This window comes from Monodelphis domestica, chromosome 1 (assembly GCF_027887165.1).
Source record: "Monodelphis domestica isolate mMonDom1 chromosome 1, mMonDom1.pri, whole genome shotgun sequence".
Taxonomy (NCBI): domain Eukaryota; kingdom Metazoa; phylum Chordata; class Mammalia; order Didelphimorphia; family Didelphidae; genus Monodelphis; species Monodelphis domestica.
This window is the reverse complement of record NC_077227.1, coordinates 72,873,838-72,895,670: the sequence shown is the minus strand read 5'-3', so window position 1 is coordinate 72,895,670 and position 21,833 is coordinate 72,873,838. Positions and strand designations below refer to the sequence as shown.

Below are 21,833 nucleotides of genomic sequence, written 5' to 3'. Positions count from 1 at the left end.
TACCTGTCTACGGTCACTGGCACCACATTTGGCAACCTGCATAGGGAACTCCATGCTAATAAAGGGACTAATGCTGTGATTCAAGAAGTTTCAAGACTACACTGAGTTCTCTCCCCCTTAAAATATGAGGAAAATAGCACCTTTCAATCAGTTCAGGGCACTGAACACTAAAGTACCTAATATTCTGTTAGGTGTTAGGGGTAGATGGGTGGCACAATGGATAGAGTACCAAGCCTGGAGTCAGAAAGACCTGAGTTCAAATTCCAACCTCAGACAGTTATTAACTGTGTGACCCTGGACAAGTTATTTCACCTTTTTTGCCTTAGTTTCTTCATCTGTAAAAACTAAGTTGAAGAAGAAACACCAATCCTCTCCAGTATCTCTGCCAAGAAAAGCCCAAATGGGGTCATGAAGAATTGGATGACATGACTGAAAAGGACTGAATGACAACACTCTTGTTAGGTAGCATGGGGAGATATACATTGAACAAGTTAACATCCTTGATGAACGGGGGAGGCTTAAGCCTCGACAAAAAGGAAAGGATAGCGTTATGGGCAATATTTGTTTTTAGAAGTCTATCAGAAATCAGAGCGAAGGGCAGGAGGAGGTACCAAGTATTTAGAGAGGTAGTATGCTTAAATGGAAAAAGCAGATTAGGAGCTTGAAATCCCCTGTTCTATTTATGGTTTCGCTAAATTCCTACCTTCCTAGCTATGTGACCCTGACCAAATTATTTATGTGCCTCAGTTTCCTCATCTGTAAAATAAAAATAATGAAAGAATCTATTTCCCAAGGTTGTGAGTTTCAAGTGAAATAACGTATATAAAGAACTTTGTATTTACATTATGTGCTATATATATATGCTAGCTATGATGATGATGATATATTTATGTGACCCTGGACATTTCACCTTTCTGAATCTCCAGTTTCTCTTCTTTTCATTGAATAGGTTGGACTAGATACCTTCTTAGGTCCATTTCAATTCAAAATATACAGACCTAGTACTCAATCATCCCATGGTCCAACATTCTGGGAGAAGTCTCATTAAAAGTTACAGGATCTTAGAGTTGGAAGGGACCTTTGAGATCGAGACCATTAACTATGAAGCAATTAATAGCCAAGTGCGTGGTTCTAGAAATCAGAAGGGAGAAAATGTGTTTTTGCAATGTATAACTTGGCAGGAATCTTCACAATCTGTTTTTTAAAAAAATTATTTGGTTATTAAAATGGATTGATATAATTTTCTGTTTTATAAGTGAGAAAACTTAGACCCAAATAGCTTAACTAAGGCAATAAAGCCCAGGATGAGGCAGCTGGGAATTTACAGAATCAGGATTACAGCCCATGGTCATCCTTCCAAACTGTAGTGCTTCAATATCTGAGTCAGACCTCAGTTGTTCAGTTAAATCAACAATTTAACTGTGTGACTCAGTCAATAAAAGTCTATAGCAGCAAGTAGGCTGAAAGGGTTGTCTGCTCTCATTCTTCTAAAATCTAGAGCAAGGATCCCTAAGAGACCAACTGATGACAGCTCCCAGCCTTTCTTCATTCCTGTCTTTGGGCCTTTGAAGATAGTGGCAGGCAAGGCAGCTTTTGTTAAAATTCTAGTAGCTATGAAGGAGACCCAAGCCTAGGTCTATCTCTAATTCACTCTAGACCCCCAACCCTTTACCCCATATAGCCTTCTGTCAAGATTTCTCTGGCTCTACTCCTCTACACATTTTCTGTGGCTATCCCATCCTCCCTTCTTCTCCGTCCGTATCAATCAATCAACATGGTTTATTCAGCAGTTGCTATAAGCCCCAGGTTTTATGCCCGGCACTCAGGAATGAAAGAAGTCCAACATACCAGAAACCATACTAGATACGGGGGGGGGGGGGGGAAGAATAAGAAATAGATCATTCCCAGGTTGGGAGAGACTCTGAAGCAGGCAGTCTAGATTCCATGAAGCAGGTCACAGGGCAGTTTCTGGGGAGAACTGGCCACCACTGTTCCTTCTCCCTGTCCCTCAAGCATTATATATAGAAAGATCCCACAAGAGGGTGATACTGATTTTGTTGTTCAGTTGTTTCAGTTGTGTCTAATTCTTTATGACCCCTTCTGGAATTTTCTTGACAAAGATACTAGAAAGGGTTGCCATTTTCTTCTCCAACTCTCTCTGCAGGGAGATTTGCCCAGGGCCACATAATTGATAAGTATCTGAGGTCAGACTTGAACTTAGATTTCCCTGAGTCCAGGTCTAGAGCTCTATCCACCACCATGTCCAGCTAACTGCCTCTTTGGTACTGATCTGACCTCCATAAAGACAGGTCCCAGGGAAGGGTGTCCAGTCCAGAGCTCCAGCCACCACCATGTCCAGCTAACTGCCTCTTTGGTACTGATCCGACCTCCATAAAGACAGGTCCCAGGGAAGGGTGTCCAGTCCAGAGCTCCAGCCACCACCATGTCCAGCTAACTGCCTCTTTGGTACTGATCCGACCTCCATAAAGACAGGTCCCAGGGAAGGGTGTCCAGTCCAGAGCTCCAGCCACCACCATGTCCAGCTAACTGCCTCTTTGGTACTGATCCGACCTCCATAAAGACAGGTCCCAGGGAAGGGTGTCCAGTCCAGAGCTCCAGCCACCACCATGTCCAGCTAGCTGCCTCTTTGGTACTGATCAGACCACCATAAAGATGGGTCCCAGGGAAGGGTGTCTAGTCCAGAGCTCTAGCCACCACCATGTCCAGCTAACTGCCTCAGGTACTGATCAGACCACCATAAAGACAGGTCCCAGGGAAGGGTGTCCATTCCAGAGCTCCAGCCACCACCATGTCCAGCTAACTGCCTCTTTGGTACTGATCCGACCTCCATAAAGACAGGTCCCAGGGAAGGGTGTCTAGTCCAGAGCTCTAGCCACCACCATGTCCAGCTAGCTGCCTCTGGTACTGATCAGACCGCCATAAAGATGGGTCCCAGGGAAGGGTGTCCAGGATAAAATAAGGGAGGAAACAGCTGCAGAAAACAATTTGGGGGATTCTTTCCTTGTTCCTCCTGATTCTCTTTTGGAGATTCCAATATACTCCCCACTATTGCAACAGAAATACAGGTGGAAAGACTCAGCTGCTCTTCCTTCCCATGAGATGTAACTCTGAAGGGAGAGCAGATTTCAACAACATTTCAGCAAACATTAAGGTTGTTTGGTTTGGATAGATTGGGGGAGGCACCAGTCCATGGATCAGAGGCTTGTGGCTTTCACAGACCCAGGAGGAAAGGCTAGCATAGAAATAAGAACAGCCCCAGATCCCATTCCCCAGAGCTCACGTTGGAAAATGTTGAGAGAGACTTGATCAGGGTCTGGCTTGAGCAATTGCTGATCAGGTTTAAACATTGTAGGACACAGATGAACTGGAATATGTTTTGACGGGCCTGTGGGGCAGAAAGGAAGGGACTCTTAGAATCCCATTTATTAATTTAGATACATTCTTAAGTGCACCCTCATCCACTCAAGAGATGAATTTATCTCTTCTTGAGTCTGCACTTCCTCCCTGTTTGAGGGCTACTAATCTTGCACAACACCAGAGAATTGAGTCCATGGAAAAGGACTACAACCTTAGGGCCACCAGAATCCAAAGAAAGTCAGAATGATAGGCCAATGAGTGAGGATGGAATAGCAGAGAGGACTTTCACACTGAGGAAAGCAGAGCATAACACAATGGAAAATGCATGGTTTTGAAGTCTGAGCATCTCAGTTGGAATCAAAGCTCTGCTCCTTGACAGATCATTCTTATATAATCCTTCTAAGGTAGGCAAAACAATGTTATGGACGTTATCTCAACTGGCTCCTCACAACCCTGTAGGGGTTGGTGTTCTTATTATCTGTTTTATACATCTTGAAACTGAAGTTAGGTAACTTACTCAGGGTGACACAATAAATAAGAGTATGAGGCAGCACTTAAAACTAGTACTACCTGTGTGACTAAATAAATCAATTTAGCCTCAAGGCCTCCCTCAGTTACCTCTGTAACAGGAAAAGATCAGTCTGGATCAAGGGTTCTAGAACTTATTTTAATATTCTGGTAACTCCATTTTAATATGATTGGTTTCCTTGATAATCCAATGTTTTATTTTTATTAAAATACTGAAAATAAAATATAAGATTTTACTTATTGTTTTAAAAAACCATTATCTGAGGACTCCATAGGCTTCACCAGATGACCAGGGGAGTCAGTGACCCAAAAAGCTTTAGGTTCCCATGATCTAGAGTATTATACCAGAAGGCAATAAGAAAAATTGTGGGATAGCCCAGATGTGAAATCTGCTCTGGAAATGAGCAGCATCATTTTGGAAGAGATATTTAAAGAAGGCAATAAACATGTCTATTTGTGAACTATAATTTAGAGCTAGGAGGGATCTCTGAGGTCTGCTAGTCTAGCTCCCTCATTTGGCCAATGAGAAAGCTAGGGCCAGAAGTAAGTGATGGTAGCCCATGCTACGCATCTATACAGCTAATGAGAAGCAGGCCTCAGCTCTTATTTATCCAGGATCTTTTCCATTTTAAGGCTCCTATTTTTCTTTGCCAATGGCTTTGGTAATGAACTGATAGCAAAGAAAGTTTTCCCCTCTCCCTCTTGGAAAGAAGTGAAGAAGTAAGAGTATAAAACATTGAGCATTTTTTAGTGAGGTGCATGGAGCATAGGAAATACTGAATTTTGTTGTTGGTCAATCATTTCAGTCACATCTAACCCATTTGTGGTCTTCCTGGCAGATACTGGAGGAGTTTGCATTTCCTTCTCTAGCTCATTTGACAGATAAGGAAACTGAGGCAAATAGGGTTAAGTGATTTGCCCAGGGTCACATAGCTGGTGTCTGAAATCAGATCTGATTTCATATCTTCCTGCCTTCAGGCCAAATACTCTTCCTACTGTGCCATTTAGCTGCTTCCTGTGGAATATAGGAGGTACTGAATAGATATAGATGCTGATTAATTGATTGACTATTCTCTCTCCTGGAAAGGACATTTCACTACTCTCCCCTAGAGTTCTACTCAACATCCTGATTACTTTCCAAAATGAAACACCCCTCCCTGGTTACCATTCCCTTATATGTATTGTTTCCCAGGTCCTGTTTAGCTTTTTTATTCATGTGCACAAGCTTTATCATGGTGTCCAGCAAATAAAAACCAATGATTCTCATTCATTTTCTTGTTCATTTAGAGAACAATAAGATCAAAGAAGAGTCAGGAATCCCCAAATGAATTCAGGTTGAGGGAGAAAACAGAAGATTTTGGTTCAGAAGAGGATGAGGACTAAAAGAAGAAATTTATATTTGAGGAATCCAGTGAAAGAATAAACTGGAAAGAAAATTAAAGTGACACATAAACAATCTAAGTTCAGTTTGAACTGGGGTTGGGGGTAGCAACAGGAGATGAGAAAGGGGGTGAAAAGATGTTGAAGGGAGATGGGCAGAGATGATCAGGCCATTTAAAAATTCTCTAAAGCTAAACAAAGCTGGCCTCTGTATCTATCCAAGGTACTTCTGTTTGCCTTATGTGTAAATAGTTTAAAGCCATATAATCCTCACTGCTTGTAGAGTAAAATAGTTTTTGTTTAGCTCAGAAAAAAAAGGCCTAAGAACGGATTGCTGCTGCAAGGACTTTACCATATGGATAGAAGCAACAGGACATAAATGGAGAAAGTAGGGAAGGAAAAGAAGGAGAACCATTGTACTCCCAAGGTCATAGACACAAGAGACTAGGTGAAGACAGGAAGCTCATAACTAGATAGCTATTCTACTATCACAAAAGGCATTTCTAGGCAGACAAAAAGAATTCAGACACAAATTGGTTTGGGGAGTCATCTTTAAAATCTACTTTGTGCATAGAGTGACCAATAAGGCTGATCTGAGGGATGCCTAATTTTAAGATGAAAAAAACCTAATTCCATTGACATGGTTGGCTTGGTTGCCACATGCGTTGCCTTAATTGAAGAACAGAAATGAAAGGTTGCTATCTCCATGCCTAGCAGTGCTGCTCCTAAGCCCCAAATCCAAGGGAAAACCATTGTATATCTAGGATAGAGAGGGAAGTTAACACTATGGTAGTAAGCCTGGTTTGGGGTGGTTTCAACTATGTGTCAGAAGGACCATAGTTGAGGGAGTTTAATGTGTTTAGAAAGAGCCAATTCCCTCTGTGTTTTCTGCCTAATCTTTTACTTCTAGAATCATTCTGGAGTCCCTATCAAAACCATTCTTCCTTTCTTGTATAAACCTTAAAATTTCTCAGACTTATGAATGTTGGAAATTTCCCCATTGGGGAATCTTCTACTTAAAAAAATTCCCTAGCAGATAGTGAGAATTCTACTTGAATGTGAGGGCTCCTTCCTTGCCTTGGGAATATCCCTATTCCACCCTACTTAGGACTGCTTTAGGACAGAGAGCTCCTTGAGAACAATGAAAAGTGCTTTGACCCATGCTTATGGAAAGGACAGGAAGTTCTTTGAGTCATGACTATTTTAGAATTGATACAATGGGATACTAAGTACCTATAAAGGTGGGGAAACTTGTAAACTACTTAAACCTAAAAGGGTGATAACTTATTCAGAGGTTTTTTCTTAATGAAATTTGTCGACACAGCAGCATTTTTTTCTGACTTACTAAAGAGATTAAAACTACTCAGCTGTGAATTCAAAATGGGCGGTCCTTTAGAAACATCCACAGTGATTGGTAGATGTAAGGACTTAGGGGAGGTGACATAGGAGATTTTGCCCTTAAAAATAAGAACTCAGAGAAGAGCAAGAGATCTGGTTTCTGATTCTTATTCTGAAGGAGAGCTCCTTGAGGAGCTCCTCTGAGGGGCTCTGTCCCTCTGGGGTAGGAGCTGTGGAGGCCCTTGAGAGAGGCCCTTTGAAACATTCTCTGGCTAGAAGACTCTTTGAGGAAGGATGCTGGCCTGGTGTCATTAGAATTCCTTACTTAGACAGATCTTATGGTGAGTTATAAAAAACTGACTGATTTCTCTTTTAAGACTCAGGTCTAGGCCATATTGGCTTGAGGCTCTTCATACTTATTCCTTTCTTACTCTCTCTCTCTTTCTTTGATTTTTCATTGTATTGTTAATTAAAATCTCTATAAAACCCAATTGACTTGGGTATTTTGAATAATTGGGAATATTTCCCTGGCGACCACCTTATATTTGATTTTAAACCCAAGACACTGTAGTGAAACATATATCTGCGGTCAAATTTACTCACCCTCTCTTATATCTATCACAATTTATATCTTCCACAATTTTTTTCACTACAGTTTAAGACTTCAACCATTTTAAATCTCACAGTTTATGGCGACCACTCTTTTATCTACAACAATTTAAGCCCCACAACTAATTTAAATACTACACTTGGTACTGCTCTACTACTTGTCACCATCCCGTCCCCTCTCACTAGGTTTACTGTTCTCCTATTACTCTAGTTAATCATCCTCACTCCCATTGTGACATCCTTCTGCGTCTATCTGAGACACCTGGCCATTCTCTTCTTCTTTCTATTCTGAATTAGAATTTACTAGTCCTATGTCTCACAGGGGTTCCAAACCTGTTTTTGTATGTCTTGGACTCCTTGGGCCATCTGATGAAACTTACAGAAGTCACAGAATAATATCTTAAGCCCATTAAACAAGACATAAGGTGACAAAGGAAAGCAATCATATTAAAATGTGGTTGTGAAAAATATTTTTAAATGTCAGGAGCTCATGAATACTGGGTTAAAAACCCTTCAGATTTACAAATGACTGCTTTGCTCTTCTCTCATAAACTAATTCAAACTATAGTATTAATGATTTGATAAGCTATCCCATGCGGGGTTATTTTATTTTAAAAGATACCCCTGGGGATGATAATGTTGGAACTTCTAAGAATGAATTTTTAGCTCTGAAAACTTTCAGTAACTGTGGTAAATAGTTGGGGAAGGGGCTTTTTGTTCCTTGTCCTCCATTTGTGCCTGATGTTGACCCTGAAAGTGACGAGATACCTCTTTTCCAACATGTCATGACATCTTCATGAAAACATGTGTTCCCTTCCTTTTTCTTGAAAATTTTGAACCATGGAATCAAGAGGAGAGGTCACAAAATCATAGAGTGTGGCCTCTCAAGCAATACATGGTAGAAACTAATATTATTAGTTGACTAAATGCTGAACTCCAAAAGATTCAAGATTTCATCCCTATGGGTTCCTGCTCTGGTACAGATTAAATAATTTTCTTGACTTAACAGAGGTAGGGTTCTATGGCAAAAATATAATAAATCATCACCTGTTGATGAGCCTCATTAATCTAAGATATATTGGTCCTCAGATGACAAAGGCACAGTCTGTCCATTACTAGAACTGGGCTCCATTGCCCTCAACTTCAAACAACTCCACCCCATGTGAAGACAGTAGAGTGTTATTCATAAAGTTTAGTTTACCTTTGGTAAAATGAGTCCTTCTCCTGGGACAGATTTGACAAAGTAGATTATGACCTGAATGGGGCGGATCCTTCGAAATAATAAACTCTCATCTCATAAATGTGTACATGTTCTTGTTTTCTAGCTCGGTCCAAAAGTCTAGTGATGGGAGAGCAAAGTGGACCTCCTGCCAGGCCAGCTTCCCCCAACCTGTCAGACCGAGCACTAAAGTCCGGCTGGCTAAAGAAACAGAGAAGTATAATGAAGAATTGGCAACAACGCTGGTTTGTGTTACGTGGGGATCAGCTGTTTTATTACAAGGATGAGGAAGAAACCAAACCACAGGTAAGATTATGAATATATCAAGAAAGGTAGAGCATCTTGGCTGTAGAGATTTTTGTATCTATTGTGGTTTCATTCATACCATGAATATTGCCTTCGTTTGTATGCCTGACTGTGCTGTTAAGCTACCGAGGTTTGGGGTCACTGCATCAATGAAGAGAGATGAGTGATGGATTGGGATTAATGGGGCTAAAAAAGGCTTCATCATTATTCACTACATACATAGCTGATTCCTTGGCGACCTTAAATTAATATATATCAGTCTTTTAAAGTGATTTAAAGTGATTCCCTTGTAACAATCCACAACTTTAGCACTATGACTTTGACAATGTCTTTTTTAATTTTTAATTTTAAAATATCTTCCTTATTTACATAATTCTTTTCTTTCCCTCCCCACTCCCGGATCCAACAAGCACTTCTGCTGGGTTATACAAATGTTATCACTTGTAACTATTTCCATATTATTCATTTTTGCAATAGAGCAGTCTTTTAAAAAAACAAAACCCCAAATTTGGTGATGTCTTTGAATGCCTCTAAGCCTTGATTTGATTTTCACATCTATAAAATGGACATGAGAACTCTGGTCCTGCCTATCTGACCAGAAATGAAAAGCAAAAATCAGGTGTGATGGTGGATCTGGATGGGCTTTGTAAAGTTCTGTTTACAGCTAAGGTAGTATCATTTGGATGAATTAGTGTCTCATTCTAGATTGATGTTTTGTCTGACAATGGGCTCAATACAGGTCAAATGACCTTGTACAGTAGTTTTTCTTCTAGAAGTATCCTGATTTCCCCTTCCTGGCAAAGCAACACTGTTATTGCTGGATCACTAAACAGTGTCAGGATTTGAGGGCTGCTATTTGTCAAATTAATCCCATTACTCTATGATATGCACTCTCAGTCCTGCAGCTTTGCTGGTGGAAAACAAACCTAATTTCTACATAATTGCACATAATTACTTGTAATGGACTAATTCTAGATGTCTGGTTCCTGGAAAATTTTTACAGTGATTGCTGTTCACAATAACTAAAAATATCCATGTGGTTGGAATCTTCCCATCAGAAGGCCTGTGTTAGCAGTTGTAATTGTCAGGAGGAAGTAGGTCTGGTGGTTCTGTGAGCTGCTTAGAAAGGATGATAAATGAAGGTAATAACTCTGCCTATAGACTAGACTTCACCTCCAAAGTCCTTTTTATGTTGACTTTCTCATCTCCCCATCCAGGAAGGTTGGCAGATGACAAGGGCCATTATATCGAACTCTTGTTTCTGAAAGGGAAGATCTGAAACATGGAAAGAACAAGAGATTTGTATGCCATTACCTGGCAAGAAGGAGGAGGATGTTTATAAAATGTGATGGTCTGTCTCTATAACTCTTTCCATGAGGCCAGAGATTTCATGACTGTCTTCAGATAAAATCTAAATATTTAATAAATGAAGAGTTGTGCTTATTTTTTCTTGCTCTGAGAACTTAGAAAATAAGCATGAAAAGTGTCTCCATTTCTTGAATAGCTATAAAGTCCTGCCACTTCATTGCATGCCAGTTAATCAATTAATGAGCATTTATTAATTGACTACAATGTGCCAGTTGATCTATTATTTTACCATTAGCCTTACCTACTGTTTAATTTATTCCTTCACAATAATGAATTCCATTTTCCTTAGTTCATTAGTTTTAGCCATTAATTTGTTGTTTCATCTTGTTAATATATACTTATTAGATACCTACTATGTGCCAGGCACTAGGGCAAAGTGGTCAAAAGTGATTTAAGAAGTCTATCTTCTCAAAGCATCTCAATACAGGAGTGAGTTCATAAGAAAAACGCCAGAGTAAAAATTATAATTTCTATCTAATGAAGTTAATTCTACCTTTTGCTAGAGGACCTACAGAAATAATACATATGTCCAGTTCTATCTGACCGAGCCTTAGGATAAGGCCATGGGAAGCTGGCATTCTCTATGTATTCAATCAAATTTGATGAATTAAGAAAAGTTATAGTTTGGGGTGCAAAACAGAATTCCCAGATCCAAGCCAGGAGTTAGGGAGACCTATAGTGAGAAGCGAGGTATAGAATAGAAAATAGTCAGTAAACCAGGTAAGCAAATGGTATCTGGTGACCAGTGACAAGAGACATTGTTAGAAATGTAAATAAGTTCTAAAAAAAACAAGGCAGCAAGCCAATGCAAGAAAAGATCATATCAGGAACTAGAGCATAAGTTCTTTTTTCTTTTTTAAGGTAAGAACCTTCTGTCTTTGTTTCATATCTAAAACAGAAGAGCATCAATGGCTAGTTAATCTGAATCAAGTGACTTTCCCAGGGACACATGGCTAGGAGATTTCTAGGGCCACATTTGAACCTAGGTCCTCCAGACTCCATGACAGATGCTTTTAAAAAATGTTGATAACTGTGTACCAATATGATTGGTTCTTTTTTAAACCTTATGTATTTTATTTTATCTATTAAATACCTTTATTCTGAGAGAAGGTCCATAGTCTTTACTAGACTATCAAGTGGGGTACAGATCTCACCCTCCTTCCCTTTCTCTCTTAATCTCTCTCTCTTCTTTCCTCCCTTCCTTTCTCTTCGTTAATCTCTCTCTTTTTTAATCTCTCTCCCTTTTTCTCTGTTAATCTCTCTCTCCCCATCTTTCTCTTAATCTCTCTCTTCCTCTCTCTCTCTTTCTCTCTCTCTCTCTCTCTCTTTCTCTCTCTCTCTCTCTCTCTCTCTCTCTCTCTCTCTCTCTCTCTCTCTCTCTCTCTCTCTCACACACACACACACACACACACACACACACACACACAATCTGGAACTAGGCAGCCAAGGGAGCAACTTGTGGGTGCTCACTCACTTAAGAGTGACATAGTTTCAATGGGATAGGGGATAGGGCATTTAGACTTGGCAGGAATTACTAGGAAGAGCCAATTGTAAAATTTTCAATGTGAGCATTGACACCTCAGAAATCAGCAAATGTCACAAATCATGACCAGATTGATTGATTTTCTAGACTTAAGAAAGTGATGAAGAAAAGATAATGCAGAATAAACTTAAAAGGTGTCGTGTGGACATTTTCCCTCATAAACTTACCAGCACACCGTTGGATAAAGAGGTCTTTTTAAGCTTGGAGTATGGTGTGGTTGGCCAGTGGGCCTGATTCTTTTTGTACCCATAATCCTCCTGAAGTGCTTTCAGTTGTCCCCGTGTTAAGCATCTGATTACCTTGGAAAACTTGGCATAGGAGTTAAATCAAAAGCCTCAATCCTGCTGCAATCTACCCAGGTCAGTTCATGTCTGAAATATTGTGTCCTGTTCCAGATACCAATATTAAAAGCATCACTGAAACGAAAGCTCATCCAGAGGACTAAGAACAAGACAATCAAGGAAGGTCTCAAAATTGTATTCGAATGAGGGGCTAGGACACTTAACCTAGAGAAGACAAAGGTAGAATGGCCAGAGAAACAGAGCTGCTGTCATCAAATACTTATGTGTCTGTTTTATTCTCTTCTTGTGTCTCCAGCCGGCGAGCTAGGAAGGATGACAGGAATTACAGGAGGCAAATTTTAATGTTATTTTATGTTACGTTTGTTATGTTGTGATGAGATATTATGTTACTTTATGTGATGTTATGTTATGTTGTGATGTTATATTATATCATATTATAACAATTGGCTACTGGATGGGCTGTTGTAGGGCTACTGATTGGAGCCTGCAAAGAGGGGAACTAGCATAGCTATGCAGTGCCCCCTGGAGTCACATCTCTGGGGTACTAGCCAGGCACAGGTGCCTTTGAGTTCTCTCAGTTACCACTTCTCATCCACTGTGTCTACTCCCTGTAGGAGAAGAGCTAGATTTCTGCTCCAATCCCTTTGCCACCTCTTTCCCCTACTGCCCCAGATTGTACCTCACAAGGGGAAACAACTGAAAGAAGGAGATAGGTATGAAGCAATAGATAAATGGAAATGTTTGTAAGTTTCAAAGACCCTAAAGGATCATTAGTCCTGCTAAGCACCAAAAACAAAGAACCAGAGGAGGAGATGAGGTGAGGCAGCTAGGCAGCCAGGCAGCCAGGCAGCACAGTGGACAGTGTACCAGACCTTGAATCAAGAAGACTCCTCTTTTTGAGTTCAAATCTGGTCTCAGATACTTACTAACCATGTGATCCTAGACTAGTCACCTAACCCTGGTTGCCTCAGTTTCCTCATGTAAAATGAGCAAGAGAAAGAAATGACAAACCACCCTACTACCCTTTGCCAAGCAAACCCCAAATTGAGTCTTCCCCACCACAAATTTCCCTCTACCAAGGCTTTACCTCAGAATTCAGTGGGGTGGAGATAGGGGTGCTTTGGCTTTAAGTTCAGAAAGCCTGAGGTCATATTTTCAAGGCAGACACTTAACTAGTTGTGTGACCTTGAGAGAGTCAGTTAACATCTTTATTTTTAAACCCTTACCCTCTGCCTTGGAATCAATATTGATTCTAAGACAGAAGAGTGGTAAGAGCTAGGCAATAGGGGTTGTCAACATGGAAATCTAGAAATCCCCAGTTTATTTAGTTGGGAGGTAGAAACCCCAGGTTTTGACCTTGTCACAGGAGAGGTTCCCCCCCCCCAACCAAGGGAAGGCCCCACTTCACCAGACAATAGACATCCACTTCAGCTTTGGAGCAATAGGTCAGTCTCACAAGCTGAAGGTCCAGAGTTCCGAAAGGAGGGTGTGATATACTGGGAAAGGCTTCTGGAGACAAAAGAGCTACTTGACTTCGGATAGGGTCTGCCTCCCCACGTGAAGTGGATGTCCATTGTCTGACAGGGTTAAATGACTTGCCTAGGGTCACAAATCTGGGAAGTGTCTGAGGTCAAATTTGAACCCAGGACCTCATGTCTCTAGGCCTGGCTCTCAATCCACTGAGCTACCCAGCTGCCCCCAGTTAACATCTTTAAATCAGTTTTCTCATCTGAAAAATGTGGGTCATGCTTCTGTTCATCTCCCAGGGTGGTTGTGAGAAAACTTAAAGAACCATAAATATTATTACTTATTATTTATTATATTGTTAGTTATTTTTGTCTAGATTTGTGATTTTACTGGTATGAAGAACTCTCTGGAGGGGAAATTCCTGCCCCCTTGCAAATCAGGAATTCATTTGCTTTGATTTACACACCTACAGAGTTGCCTCCAGTACTCAGGCATTAAGTGACTTACTCAAAGTAACACAATCAGTATGTGTCAAAGGCAGGATTGACCCAATATCCACTATGCAAGCTAAACCAAGTCATTATCATTATGATTAAATGAAGAGTTTAATAAATGAAAGTAAATATTGAGTAAATAAATATAATTAAAATAAAGTTTAATAAATGATTAATTGAAAATTCTTCTAGTTCTTTTATTAAGGAATAGGCTATTAAGGAAATCTCGGTCTTCCTGTATCTGCTTCTCTAGCCCTCAGTTAAGCTTTTTTGACCCTGGATAGGACTTCCCCCTAAGTGGATCCATTTAATCCTTTTTTATGGCATTCATTACTTTAGAAAAGCTGTTCATGAGCCTGATAAAGTACCTACTTCTACATAGCTAACTTTCTTCAGAGTATAACAGAATTGTTCTATTGTGGCACATGGGTGATAAGATAGATAAAGAACTGGGCTTCAAGTCAGGAAGACCTGAGGTCAAATCCTGTCTCAGACATGTGCCAGGACCATGAAACTGGGCAAGTCACTTAAACCTCTGTTTGCCTCAATTTCCTCATCTGTAAAGTGGGATAATAATCCCACCTCTCCCTCACCCTATCCTCTGTGTACCTGGTTGAAACCATGTCCTGACTACCTCAGGGCCAGAGGTAGGGAATATCCCTACATCTCCAGGGACTTACTCTTGAAAGTTTGCCCCCAGGTCTCTTTGAGGCTGAAAGGACTGAACCTTAACCTTTTTTTTCTTTTTTTAACCAACCAGATCATGTGTTGAAATTCTTCCCCAACACACCAAGAAAAAGGAGAGACTAGATTATAATCTCCTTGGACCCTGGAAGAGGATGCATGCATTTGTTTATGTGGGAGGGAAGGGTTGTGGAAAGAATGGATCTATTGCATAATTTCTACTTTGTTATTTACATTCTTTTTATTTCTTAATGAATTGCTATTCAATTTGTGACTTGTCTATAAGTAGAGAATGCTGTTCTGATAAGAATCCAGACTATAATTTGCATAAGCAATTACCAAATATTCCACACTGAACCTGGGAGCCAAAAGTTTGAGAACCAAAATGGCAGGGGAAGGCAAGACTCTATAGGCCATAGGCATCTCATATGACCCACTCCTCTCTGCCCTACATCAATAAAACTCTCTGCCTTCCTTGCATCCTACCAGATTTTGCAATGGGGACCTGACCTATCCCAGGAGACCTTAAAGCACAGGCTAGAGGACCATGTGTTCTGTACATTGCAGCAGATTTCCTCCATCAGGGACCAACTAAACATTAATCACTGAGTGCCTACTATGTTCCAGGCAAAGGAGAGTTGGGCTAAGTGAATACAAAGGTCGTTTTCCACCCTAACTATGATTCTTTTAGGCATTGCTTTTATGGCACCACACCAGGTAGTTCAGGGAGATAACAGAGACAGGTTTCTTTTTGTTTTGGAAGTGCACCAGGGAAGCAGAGTTTGACTAGCTGGCCTCTGAAATTTCGTCTAATTCATTTTTTAAAACTAGTTACAAAGAAATATGGAACTTTATTTAAAAAGTATTAAGTTATGTGGCATTTGTTAAGTACCTTCTATGTGCCACACACTGTGGTAAGCATTGGGATGTATAAAGAAAGGCAAAAACAGCCCCTGATCTCAAGGATCTCACAGTCTAGTGGGGAAGACAACATATGAACAATCATGCACAAACAAGATATAAACAGAATAAATTATAAGTACTCTGAAAAGCCTTCTAATTATTTTTAAATAAATTCATTATTTATTGAATTTTAACATTTAAAAAAAAATTTGAGCTTTAAAGTCTCTCCCTAATTCTATTCCTTCCCCAACCTATTGAGATGACAAGAAATGTAATATTGATTCTACATGTGAAATCATTCAAAACAGATTTCCATGTTAGCCATATTACAAAAAAATAAAAATCAATAAAATTGATTAAGCAAAACAATACTTACAAGATGTCATAATTCTGAGTAATGTATGTGTTGGAAATAGATGGAAATGGAAATCAGGTTTTTCTAAGCAATTTGTCTTAAAACTTCAGTGTCCTTTCAAGAATTGAGTCTGGGCTGAGACATAAGTAGAAATAGTATCCTTTCCAAAGGACTTTCTTACAAAAATAAATTTCAGAAGCGATTATCTCCTACAAAGAGAAAATAATAAGATGATTGTAGGAGTTTGTGCTTTCAGAGAATGGGAGAGGAAACAAAGAGTTTGAAGGTTGGAAGAGATGACAATGATTTGGGAGAAACCCTCAATTTCTATCATTTCTTTATCTCCCCCAATTCAAGTCTCCACATCTCCACTTAGAAGAGTTTTTTTTAACTTTTTGTAATTCAATGTCTAAAAGCTAAAACAGTTCAAAGGCCAGGGCTGGGGCTACAAGAGTGGCCAAATGGAGGATAATCAGCTCTGGGGACTAAGACTGCTTAGGTAGAACTTGAGATCTGAAAAGGTCATGGATCAGAGGAAAAGACTAGAGAGAGATTAGAAAGGTAGAAAAGATAATGGCAATGGAGAGGAAATATGTGATGAATGAGTGTAAGAATCTAAGGATAACAATGAGCTGCAGCCCAGGTGACAGGAAAGGTGGCAGAGCCCTTGGCAGTAATGTTGTTAAAATAATTTTTCAGTGGCAAAATTGTAATTCTAATGCATTGTTGATGGAGTTGTTAACTAATCCAACCATTCTGGAAGGCAATTTGGAACTAAGCCCAAAGGGCTATAAAACTACGTGTATCCTTTGATCTGGCAATACTATTACTGAGTCTATATCCCAAAGAGATAATAAAAAGGGGGAAAGGACTTACTTGTATAAAAATATTTATAACAAGTTTTTTTTGTAGAATTGGCAAAGATTTGGAAATTGAGGGGCTATTCATCAATTGAGGAATGGCTGAACAAATTATGGTATACATTGATGATGGAATACTGTTGTGCTATAAGAAATTATAAGCAAGATGATTCCAGAAAAAGCTGGAAAGATCTGAAGGAACTGATGCAGAGTGAAATAAGCAAAACTGGGTGAATATTGTTTAACAGCACAATTACAGCAATATTGGACAATGATTATGTGTGAAAACTTGGCTACTCTCAGCAATGCAATGATCTGGGAAACTCCTGAAAGACTTAGGATGGAGAATGCTATCTAGCTCCAGAGAAAGAACTGCTGGGTCATCTTTCACATCAATGTATTTATGGCTTTGTTTTGGGTTTTTTTTATTATGTATATATGTGTTCTTACAACAATGACCAATATGAAAGTGTTTTACATAACAATAAAAATATTTTAAATAGTCATTTTTTTCAGTCATACCTAACTCTTTGTGACCCCTTTAGGAATTTTCTTGACAAAAATACTGCAGTCACTTGTCATTTCCTTCTCCAGCACATTTTACATATGAGGAAACTGAGGCAAACAGGGTTAAGTGGCTTCCTCATGGTCACACATCTAGTAAGGTCAGAGGTCAGATTTGAACTCAGATCTTGCTGACTCTAGGCCCAGCGCTCGATCTCTATGTCAGCACATCTTAACAATAATAAGGAAGTCCAAGAAGAATGAAGGGTTTTGTGGGGAAGATCATGAATTCTGTTATAGACATGATGAATTTGAGATGCCTGTGGTATATTTAGTTTGACATGTCCAAGAGGAAAATGATGCTGTGTGACTTTAATTCAGAGAGACTAGGACTGGATAAATATGCATTTGGAAATCATCTCCACAGAGTTGGTAATTATACCCAAAGGGCTGATGAGCTCATCAAATGATCTAATATAGAATGAAAAGGAAAGAGGGCCTGGGGCAGAGCCTTTGGAGACCCCTATGGTTTGTGGTCATCATCTGGATGAAGATCCAGCAAAGGAGAGAATCAGACAGCTAAAAGAACCAAGAAACCATTATCCCCAAAGAGGTTGGATTAGTCATCCTCTTAGGCTCCTCCCAGTCCCAGATCTATTTATCCTTCTTCCCATCTGGATCTTGCCAGTCCTCTCAGAACATCAGTGTTCTGCCCCTGTAACTGGATCATTGGTATCACCACTGGATCTCCTAGAGATTCTGATCTATGAGTAATTTCTTTTTTTTTAACCCTATCTTCTGTCCTAGAATGAATACTTTCCTTTCCAAGCAGAAAAGTAGTAAGGGTTAAGCAAATGAGAGTTGAGTGACTTGTTGAGGGTCACACAGCTAGGAAGTATCTGAGACCAGATTTGAATCTCCAGGTCTGGTTCTATCCTCGGAGCCATTTAGCTGCCCTGACTAGAATTAATGTCTGTTGGAAAATCCTTAGAAGGAGAAAGGACTTTAAAGGTCACCAAGACCTACCTGCCTGTGAATCCTTACTACAACTAGTCTTTGCTTGGTGTAGAAGGAAAGGTCTGACATCCTGATATAATTTTGTCTAGATCTTCAGGTGAGCATCCTTGAAAGATCCCTATCATGTTTACCCTTGAATCTTCTCTTCTCCAGGCTAAGCATCCCCAACTCCTTTTATTGATCTTACTGATGCCACTGACATATCATCTTTAACCCACTCTAATAAGGGGTTTCCTAGTGGCATCAGTGTTACAGATCATGCCCCAACTCTGGCTCTCCATCCACTAACAAAACGTGACCCCTTCATCATGCCGGTGGGATGAAAGAGAAATTAGGACAGAATGAATCATTATTGTGAGGCTAGTTATACTTCAGTGGATATAGTTATAGTACAGTGGATAGAGTTCAGGAAGACCTGAGTTCAAATTTTGCCTTAGATAATTACTAGCTGTGTGACCCAAGGTAAACCGCTTAACTCTAACAGACTCAGTTTCCCCATCTATAACAATGATAATGATAACATCTACTAGCCAGGGTTGTTTGGAGAACCAAATAAAAAATAAATAAAATCTTTTTTAAGAAAAATCTTACCTTCCTTCTTAGAATCATTATTATAAATTGGTTCCAAAGCAGAAGAGCAGTAAGGGTTAGGCAATGAGGGTTAAATAAGTTGCCCAGAGTCACACAGCTGAAAAGATCTGAGTGATCCCAGGACCTGCCATCTCTAAAACAAAATGTTTTGCAAAACTGAAAGTGCTCTCTAAATCCAACCTGTTATTGTTATGTCTGCCCCTTGTATTTTAATTGTTTAAAGCTTTATTTTTAAAATATAAAATTTATTTTTTTTTTGAGTTCAAAAATTTGTTTATGGTTAACAAACATTTATTTTTTTCTCCCAATCCATTTCTGGAGGAAAAAATAAAGAAAAACAAAGCTCTCATAACAATTATTCAATTATTCATAATCAGGCAAAACAAATTCCTTGATTGGTCCATGTTCAGAAATGTATACCACAATCTGCACCTTGAGTTTAGCACCTCCCTCTTATGCCTTCATTATCATGCCTCTGCCATCGTAGTGAGTCCTTGCACTGACTGAAGTTCTTAAGTCTTTCAGAATTGTTTGTCTTGGGGGCAGCTAGACAGCTCAGTAGATTGAGTGACAGGCCTAGAGAGGGGAGGCCCTGGGTTCAAATCTGACCTCAGACACTTCCCAGCTGTGTGACCCTGGGCAAGTCACTTAACCCCCATTGCCTAGCCCTTACCACTCTTCTGCCTTGGAACCAATACACAGTATTGATTCCAAGATGGAAGAAGGTAAGGGTTTAAAAAAAAAAGATTTGTTTGTCTTTGTTGTGGTGATTATTGCTGTTGTTTAGTCATTTTCAGTTGTTATTTGACTCTGTGACACATTTTGAATTTTCTTGACAGAGATATTGGAGTGGTTTGCCATTTCCCTTTTCCAGTTTATTTGAAAGGTTAGGGAACTGAGGCAGAGTTAAGTGACTTTCCTGGGGTCACAGAGCAAGTAAATACCTGAGGCCAGAATTGAAGGAAGATGCATCTCTCTGACTCCAGGCCCAGTGCTCTATCCACTGAGCCAGCTAGTTTCCTCTGTTTGTCTTTACAATGCCATTATTGTCTAAATTAGCCTTCTAGCTCTCACTTTACTGTGCATCAACTCACCTGGAAAGTATCAGGCTTGTGGATCAGGCTATGCATCTACTTATCTGCTTAGCAACTGCCTTGTCACTGTGAACACAAATTCTGGGAGAAGTGTAGTGAGTCCTGAAACTAGGAAGAAATGAGATAATCCCCTCACTTCCCAAGGCTAGACTCCCGTGTGCTTCTATCATTTCTTGTCATTCCCCTGCCCATTTTTGCGACTACCCAAACCAATATCACTCTCCTATTACAGGTGTTGTCTGCTTGCTACTAGAATGTACCTTCCTTGGATTATCTCTCTTTTTATATTTATATTCCCAGAGCTTAACACAAATGTCTGGCACCCAGTATGCATTCAATCAATATTTTCATTCATTCATTCATTCATTCATTTTGATAAACAGAGTTGACATGGTAGAATGGGTAAAGTACTAGCCTAGGAACCCAAAAGAGCTCTGACAACCTGTGTATACAATAAAGGAGTCACTTCTGAGCCTCATCTGTAAAAGAAGAGTCATAATACCTGAAACACCTCCCTCACAAAGGTGTGAGGCTCCATTAAAATAATGGATGGCAAATATTCTACAACATCCTCTTTTAACGACTATATTTATTATTTATAATCATAGAACATATATGTTTGATATATAGAATATAATTATAGAATATATTTATATAGAGAATATTATTTATAATTATATGATATTTCTTTATTATTATTATTATTATTGGTATAGAGAAATTCCAGTGGAAAAAAAAATCTTCTATTGATAGAGGTTGGCATCTCCTCTGCAACCTACAGTCTCAGACAGTGAAATGACTTGCCCAAAGTCACACAGTCATCCTGAGTCAGTTATATCTTGAAATGAGCTCATCCTAACCCAAAACGCAGCTTTCTCTACAGCGTGCCTCACTACACACTTCTAAGTACTCTGTATGTGTAAGCTAATATTATAAATGGAAATGGAGTGTTAGGGACTCAAAATGCACCACTGGCCAATATCCTAACTTTTTTGTTGTTCTGTGTTATGTTTGGCTCAGGAAAATGAGATGGAGGAAATTTGGGAAGGGAGATGGATGGAAGAGGGAAAATGCCTGTGACACTGTGGTCTTATCAAATAGAAGAAGACAGACTGGATCTTAGTTACCTCCAAGACAGTGTGTTTGCTGTTGATTTATGCTATTTTTCTCCCCTCTTAAAACCATGAAAACCTCAATTAGTCTTTAGATTCTGGCACATGAAAGACAAGCAGAAGGGATTCCACAGCAGAATTTAAGCCACCCTCTTTAATTAAAAATGAAGCCTCGGTGCCTGTCAGTGAGAGGAAAAGGGCAGCTGAAAACCAAGAGGCATATGAGAGAGTCCCCCAAAATGGATTTCTGGAAAGAAATTCTGATCAAGCAATTACAAGAACGTGTACACCAGCCAGAATAGAGACAAGTGCTAAAAACCCAAGCTAGAGAAAAGGCAATGACCAATCACATTCACACTTAAAGAAGGAAATTGAAACTCAGTTCCTTCTGGAAGCTGCGGGTTTGATTAAGGAGAATGATGGGGGCTGAAGTTGTTTTGCAGTGGATTTTTTTTGACCCAGGACTTATGAATATGTGTGTATAAATATATATATGCATGAATTCATACATACATATCTGTTTTTATAGATGTGTGGGGGTCATTTGCATAGAGATGAACCCAAAGGAGCTAATGAGATTCCTAAAAGAAAGTACATAGAGGGAGAAGAGGGCCTGGGACAGGACAGATCTTGGGGGTATACCTGCAGTTAATGAACATGATATGGATACTTGTGGTCATGTGGTAGCCAGAAATGAACCCAGTACTTCTTGACTCGTGGGCTATCACTTAATCTACTGTGCCACGGGTCACTCTCACCACACCTTTTTGTACATGTTTAA

At 39.6% G+C, this 21,833-nt stretch overlaps 1 protein-coding gene across 1 annotated transcript in view; it reads left to right on the top strand.

Annotated features, from left to right (window-relative positions):
• The window catches only part of ARHGAP22 (Rho GTPase activating protein 22), a 374,146-nt gene that overhangs the window by 35,537 nt on the left and 316,776 nt on the right, over positions 1–21,833 (top strand). The window contains exon 2 of the mRNA XM_056800688.1: positions 8,559–8,758. Coding sequence (XP_056656666.1) covers positions 8,559–8,758 — 200 coding nt within the window. The remainder of the gene's footprint in view (positions 1–8,558; positions 8,759–21,833) is intronic.